At 33.4% G+C, this 7,639-nt stretch overlaps 1 protein-coding gene across 2 annotated transcripts; it reads right to left on the bottom strand.

Moving 5' to 3' along the window:
• Positions 1-1,063: 1,063 nt before the first annotated feature.
• LOC109174852 (haloacid dehalogenase-like hydrolase domain-containing protein Sgpp) lies at positions 1,064-4,591 on the bottom strand. 2 transcript variants are annotated; one of them, XM_019324081.1, is made up of 6 exons: positions 4,422-4,591; positions 4,077-4,197; positions 3,490-3,641; positions 2,565-2,826; positions 1,571-1,789; positions 1,064-1,129 (listed from the first exon to the last, which is right to left on the bottom strand). In XM_019324081.1, the coding sequence occupies exons 1-5, from the start codon at positions 4,451-4,453 to the stop codon at positions 1,616-1,618; spliced, it is 741 nt and encodes a 246-aa protein (XP_019179626.1). In that variant the 5' UTR covers positions 4,454-4,591; the 3' UTR covers positions 1,064-1,129; positions 1,571-1,615. The 2 variants fall into 2 exon arrangements, with proteins under 2 accessions (XP_019179626.1, XP_019179627.1); XM_019324082.1 differs by lacking the exon at positions 1,064-1,129 and having other exon boundaries at positions 1,570-1,789.
• Between the last annotated feature and the right edge of the window lie 3,048 nt (positions 4,592-7,639).

Here is a 7,639-nt window from a genome sequence, read left to right as displayed (position 1 = left end):
AGTATTTGACTTTAAAAACTATTAATTTAGTCCCGTAACTATGCAATTTTTAACACATTTGGTCCTCCGGCCAAATTACCGGTCAAATGTTGCCGGAAAAACATAATTCCTTTAAAATTGTTTATTCATGGGGACAAAATTGTCATTTTAAGCTAACAAAAAAAGGGAAAGTTGATTCTCTGGTGGATCTCTCTCACTTGATTCTCCGGTAGGCTCCCGAAGCATACGAACACGACGGAATCCTGAATCACAGTCTGCTTCAATCTCTTCTGTCCTTCTTCTTCTTCTTCTTCTTCTTCTTCTTGAATCTTTCTTGCTTGTATTCTTCTTTCTTCTTGCTAGCATCCTTTCTAGTGCGAGAATGTGTGGTGGGTTTAAGAATGTTGGTGGAAACTCGTCTCTAATCTCATCTGTTTGGGCCTGAGCTTCAGCAGACCTCTTCGCACTCCAGCTTATGTCGACATAATTGAAGAAGCAGTGATACTTCAACAATTAGTTTCTCTACAATTTAAAGGCTTGATTTGTAGTGGAGTTTTGTCTTTTTGAAGTGTATTGAATTTTGCAACACAAGGTGGCAGCACATCAACATAGCAGCGTGGGTTTTACAGTGTCTATCATTATTTCATAAGTGGAACATTACCCACTTCCCTCCATATGGTTTGGTGTCCGCGTATCCGAATATGCAACAGTTTTGCCGCGATACACGAAGCTCTAAATGAAGAAATTCTCACTGCAATTCCGGCCAACAGTTGCGTCTCGCTGCAATTCCGGCCAACTAGAGGAGGAGAAGAAAATGACTTGAAATTATTATTTTGCCCCTATGAATAAACAATTTCAAAGGAATTACGTTTTTCCGGCAATATTTGGCCAGCAATTTGGCCGGGAGGACCAAATGTGTTAAAAATTGCATAGGTATGGGACTAAATTGATAGTTTTTAAAGTCAAATACTCAAATTAACAAGACAACAATAGTCACAGGACCAAAAGTGTAATTTTCTCTATATCAATATGTTTATTGTTTCTTTATTTTTAAAAAATCATCTTACCATTTTAATCTACAGCTACATCACGAATCAAAGATATAAAATTTTCTTAATTATTTGCAGATAATAGTATTAATCTTTATTTCATGAGGGATGTATTGGAGGTGTACCCGGAGCAAAGCAACCTAGTGGAGCGAGCAAGATGGATTCGGTTAGGCTCGAGGCTGTGGGGTAAGGCCATGCACTTGACCCCTGGCCGCCTAGGGCGAGTTCCGTGCTCGGCCTAGGCCTCGGCTGCCGGTACCAGGCAAGGGCCCGGACACGAGGTCGGGTACGGTCCAAGTTGTTGCAACTAACTCTTTTTTGGGGGGGCGACGGTTAGAAAACAATTAGTATAAATGCTCGTGTAATTGTCTTGTTAAGACATCACTTATTCTCTTGTAATATCATTACACAAACATTAATACAATATTTGTCTCCCGACATACATTTTTTGTCTTTATCACTTTTCATTTACTATATTCATTCATTTTTTTAATTAATTGGATTATTTGATACAGACCACCCAGATCAATTTAATACATCAGATAGTTTAGTATTACATGGTGCATATTTTTATAGTGTTTTTTTTCTTATGCAACATTTTTGTCAAAGTCACCCAAAGCTGCCCAAAGTTTCGGATCTGCAAAATCTTTAATCAAGAAAACTGGGTCGGCCTCCATGAGCAAATGGGCCGGATTTTGGGTCGTCAACCCAACAACAGACATCCCTGCTGCAACTCCAGCTTTTATTCCTGATACTGAGTCCTATATAATATAATCACATCAAAGAGGACATAAGTTTTACTTAGACATTTAAAAAAAAAAAAAGTTTTACTTAGACATTTAGATGTGTAAGCAAAAATAGTTCACTTAATCACAAAATTATCATTTTAATTTACAAAAAAATCCGCAATCGCAATTCGAATGTGCGCCTTAGGTGAAGCCGCCATGTGACCCTAACTGAAAAAGGACTACATGGAGGTAATCCAGCTTAGGTTACCCATAGCTGATCAACTCAAATCAAGAAGCTAAGGTTAATAGACAGCTCCTACATGTAGTTACCAGATCTACTGCTCAACTGACTCGACCCATACATGATGGCAAAATATCCTATGAGATTTGTGAGACGGGTTAGATTTTTTTATAAGTATTACACTTTCCGTCATAAGTATTACAATTTTCCTCATAAATAATTTCTCATTCCAGGATGACTCACTGTATTGGGACATTGCGCCCTCCCCCCCCCCCCCCCCCCCCCGATATTCAGCTTTTAATTTACCTTTAAAAAAAAAAAACTTCAACCTCTAATATTATATTTTGATTTAAAAGTATTATTACATTTTTCCTCAAAATATCATAGTTTTCTTTATAAATAACAAATAATTTATTCCTAATTAGTATTATATTTTTCAACATAAGTATTAGTCGTCTCACACATCTCATAGAAAACTCACTCATGCATGATTGTACCCAGTATTATTGGCGCTAATACGAAGCGACACCCTAGAAACATTTTAAGATATAGTAAGAGAAAACTAACCTCAAATATGAAAGTGTGATCCTTGGACACCTTAAGCACTTGAAGTGCCTTCAAATAAGGATGTGGGTATGGCTTAGGATGCTCACATTCAGGTCCAATGATGACAGCATCAAAGAAGTCTGAAAGTCCAAGCACTTCAATCATGAGGTCAGCATTTGGCCTTGGGGCATTGGTCACTGCAGCAGTTTTCAACCCATGATCTTCAATCCACTTCCTCAATTGGTGTAACCCTTCTATAGGCTTCAATTTGTCCTTTGCCAATCTATTTTATGCATGTTATCCACCCCCACAAAGTTATGAGTTATTGGACTTGGAAAAAATAAAAATAAAGCACTATTATCCCTTCACTTTTCTCAATAATGTTACTTATTGTGAACTCAATCTGACCTCTTCACATATTTTTGCCTACAAAAAGACAAAAATTATTGTCTAAATACTTTCACATCTTGACCTGACAAAATTGTGAAGGGATAAATTATAATGACTAAATAGTTCATTAGTTGGGAGGACTAATATTTGAAGCTCACAAAATTAAACACCATTTTCACAGGGCTCGATCTTTTATATATATATATATATATATATATATATATATATATATATATATATATATATATATTTATTTATTTATTTATTTATTTATTTATTTACTCACAATATGAGCTGACAAAAATTATGTAATTTACCAACTAAACTAGTTTGTCTTTTCTTCTTTGCATATTCTTAAATTACATTACAATGATATGGTAGATGCAAATTGATGAACAGATACTGTATTGTGATACAGTCAATAGTACTCAAAAAAAAAAAAAAAACAAAAACAAAAATGGTAGATGCAAATTGAACTTAGAATTTGAGATAGAGTTTTAAAAACTTCTCTTCAATTTTTATTTTTTATTTTTTAAAATAAAATTAAAGAGCTTACCTTCTATAGAGAGCTTCCTTATCCTCCACCAATTTGATGCCCCTGTCAGGATCACCAGGGAAAATGGAGGAAGCAATTTCTTCATTGTGTTTCCCAGTAATATACTTCATATAGAATTCTTCATCTATTGCCTCTCCTCCATTGTACCCCATCTGTTGGCAAGGAATATAATGGCTTTACCCTATGGCTACACACCCTTAATTTCTAAAGAGATTTAATACTATTTTGATTGCGCGAGCTTAGCTCACTTGTTCAGTAGGCAGTATTTGGGAAAGAGACTAAAGTTCGAACATTAATAGCGGCAGTATGAGAATTATGTCCAAAGTAGACAGATCCCTTGTGCGCATCGACATTGGGCCCTGTCAAATGCTCTGTCGGGGCGGGATGTTAAATTGTTAGGGACCCTTGGGGTTGGGGATTAACATTTTTAGGAGAAGTATGTGGTGGATTTAAGAGGCTATTTTACTTCCTTGTGTCCCTAGAATAGCGAGAGGCACAAGGCAAGATTTATCCAGTGCATATCATCGAGTAGTGATTATGGATTTCGCTCATCACAAAAAAATAAATAAAGGGATTCTAATTAGTACCTGTTGAAGGACTTGACGGAAGGCAATGAGGTGAATTGGATCAGAATCACACAAAGTTCCATCGATATCAAATAGTATGGCTTCAAGTGGAGCAAGATCACAAAGACGTCTGCAACTTTTCCTATTTTTCACATATTATTTACATTAAATATTTTGTTAGAAAGAAACTACTTAGGAACATCTATATATTTCATGATTAAAATAAAATGTATGAAATTAAAATAATAAATAAAAGTATAATAAGATGCCAAAGACTTTTTGGTCGAGTAGTATAATTGTAGCTCTAAGTCAGTAGTACTCAGGAAAAAGAAATAAAAAAATAAAAGATTGATGAAATTAAATCACCTGCCCACAGAATTCTCAACATTAGTACTCATATTATTTCAGAATTGAGAGGTCTGAATCAAATGCTGCCTTTTATTGAAATATATTTTGCGTTAGGAAGAAAGCACTGAACTTGAGTTGCTTATATAAGAAGGCAAATTATATATTCTACCCCAGATCTTGACTCTTCAAAATAATTTATATTAAAAACTTTATAATATTTGACACAATTTTATATTGTTAACTTGTGATGAGATTAGACAATTTATAAATAGGAATTGTCATAACGTATTTATCACAAGTCAAGTCAAATTCGGAGACGTTCAATATTCATGATGCAAAATTTTGTATTTATGAGGGTGTGGATAAGAGCATCTCCATTAGTTGAAATTTTTTTATAATTTTTAAGATGTCAAGTAGAATAAAGGGTAGGACTCTAGGAGAAATAAAAAGCAAGAAAGAAAGAGAGAAAGAAAGAAACAAAAAAAAAAATAATAATAATAATAAAACAAAAAAAAATCAAAGAAAATAAGAAAAAAATAAAAATAAAAATTTATGCATGCCCTTTTACGCGCCCACTGCACATGCCTGCTAGGCGCAACAACCAGCAAGTGCGCCTAACGTGCACCTATTGCAACTAATTTTTTTATTTTTTTTTTGTCCAATGGATCTCACAAAAATCATTATTTTCGTTATGTATTTTTATCTTCACTCTCCCCTCTCCTCCATCCAAGCTAAAGTCAGAAAAATCCCTCAAAAAACATTTCTTAAGGTTGCTCTAAGATGACGTGAGTTTCTTCAAGCTTAACAAATGGCTCAATGTGACCATCGATAGCTTTGTCTATTTCAATAGAATCCTCGTTCCTATCTTTCTCAATTCATCGATCGACGGCCACCCTACCTACTTGAGAGTTATCCACTCAATGGGAATCTCTTGAGAGAAGGAACGCTTTTCTAAGCGAGGAATCCGCCTCTCTAAGAGAAAAACTTTGAGAATTGATTAATTGATTCATAAGTAATTCGCGAGATCATGCACCCTCCTTTCTTGATTTAGGAGTTCGACACCCGGTTCAATATGTCTATCGCAGCAAATCCACAACTAAGGCTAAACGGCCTTTTCAGTTCTGTGCCAATATGTTCGCAATATGTCGAAAAAAAGAAGTTCCCTTCGGACAGACCGGTCAGCTCACTCTACCCAGAGTAGGCCTCCCTCGAAGGCCAATAAAGGAGTTTCCTTAGCAACGGTCTTGAGTTCAAATTTTAGTCTTTCTCAAAATATTGTCTATCTTTCTAATTTAAACACCACTAAATTTTTATATTTTCTATTTATCATTTATCTTTTCAGATTTTTCGAATTTACCCTTTATATGTTTAAAATTAGATGGGCAAAATTGGAAAAACAAAAAATAACAGTTTTAGCCCATAAATTATACTCCTATTGTATACTCGGTCCATGAATTATTACCATACACAAATTTAACCTTTAATTATGTGTAAAGTGGCAATTTTAGTCCACTAATAAATTCAATCATTATTGTGTGGACCATGGTCCACATAATTTAAGTTGTATGGACCATAGTTTGTATATTGTAAAATAATGTACATTCAATACAAAAATAATGTACATTCTGTACAAAAATAATGTACATTGTATTCAGGGGATGTACATTATTTTTGTACTGAATGTACATTATATTGTATAATGTACATTCAGTACAAAAATAATGTACATTTAGTATATTAAAAATGTACTTTTTATTATGGTCCACACAATAATTTGTCTAAAAAATTATGTTAATATTAATAATGCATTTTAAATTTCTAATAACAGTTTTAGCCCATCAATTATATTCCTATTGCGCAAATTATGTTGTGCAACCGTGTGCACCATGCGGTTGCAAAACGACACTGTTTTACTATGATGGAGTAACAGTGCCATTAGTGGCACCGTTTAACTCCACCAATCAAATATTTTTTATTTTTTATTTTTTTTACAAAAATTCCAATCGACGTGTAATTATGAATATATAGTTATGCAAGTATGAATATATAGTTATGAAGTTACGGATATATAGTTATGAAGTTATGGATATATAGTTTTGAAATTATGGATGTGTCGTTATGCAATTATGGATATAGTTCTCTGTGAACAAGCACTTTAAGAATTCTGAATATGGAGTTATGTAATTATGAATGTCTAGTTGTGAAATTATGAATATATGGATATGAAATTATGAATGTGTATTTATTATTTCTGAATGTACTGTTGTCAAATTATGAATATATAGTTATGTAATTCTGGATATATAATTATGAATTTATGGATATATCCTACTGTTTAAATACGAAAGGAAACCGCCTAACGTCGTTAACGACAATCCGAACGAAATTTTTTAAAAAAATGAAATGACATCATTTTGCAACCGTGTGTGCACCATACATGGTACACACGGTTGCACAGCGTAACGATTGCTCTTATTGTATACTTGTTCCCAACAATTCTATTTTATCTGTTCACAGATTTTAGTTATTTTTTATTTATATTAATTTGTATTAAATAATTAATTAAACATTAAATTTGATGTTGCTTAATAATTATTAATGTTATCATTTTTTTATTTATAATAAAATAGAATTGTTGGGAACAAGATGCAGTAAAAGTCAAAATACAGTGTAAAAGTATTCTAAATTGGAGAAGATTTCTCACCGAAATTGGGAATAAATGAGGGGCAGGAAAGCATAAAAAGGTGAGATGATATGACCCGATTCATTGTAAATTGATAAGAAACGTATTCAATTTGAACAAAGTTTAAATTTTACTTAGATTTTTTTTATTATTATTATAAGGATAAGGGATACCCTACATATACACACAATTGCCTCAATTGAGGTTTGAACCTTACACCTCCCACTTAGGGGAACAATCCGATACCAGTGGACTACAAGCCACTTGGTTAAATTTTACTTAGATAGTGATGTTATGCATTACTATTAGCTTATTCAACACAAGTTTTTAGACTCTGAAATGGTGACTAAGTAGATAAAGTATAATTCTCGTATCTAAATGTTATGAGTTTGATTCTACACCTTTACACAATACAGAGATTCGGGTAGTGGCAAACAAGTGTTTTATTAAAGAGTAATGATTGATTTACTTTAGAATATTCATATTTTAATATAATGAGTCACATTTGTGTGAGATCGTTTTACGAATCTTAATCGGTGAGAGGATCGAATCT

Source organism: Ipomoea nil, unplaced genomic scaffold (genome assembly GCF_001879475.1).
Source record: "Ipomoea nil cultivar Tokyo-kokei standard unplaced genomic scaffold, Asagao_1.1 scaffold0666, whole genome shotgun sequence".
NCBI classification, from domain to species: domain Eukaryota; kingdom Viridiplantae; phylum Streptophyta; class Magnoliopsida; order Solanales; family Convolvulaceae; genus Ipomoea; species Ipomoea nil.
The sequence above is the reverse complement of the archived record's forward strand: the minus strand, read 5'-3'. Positions and strand labels throughout refer to the sequence as shown.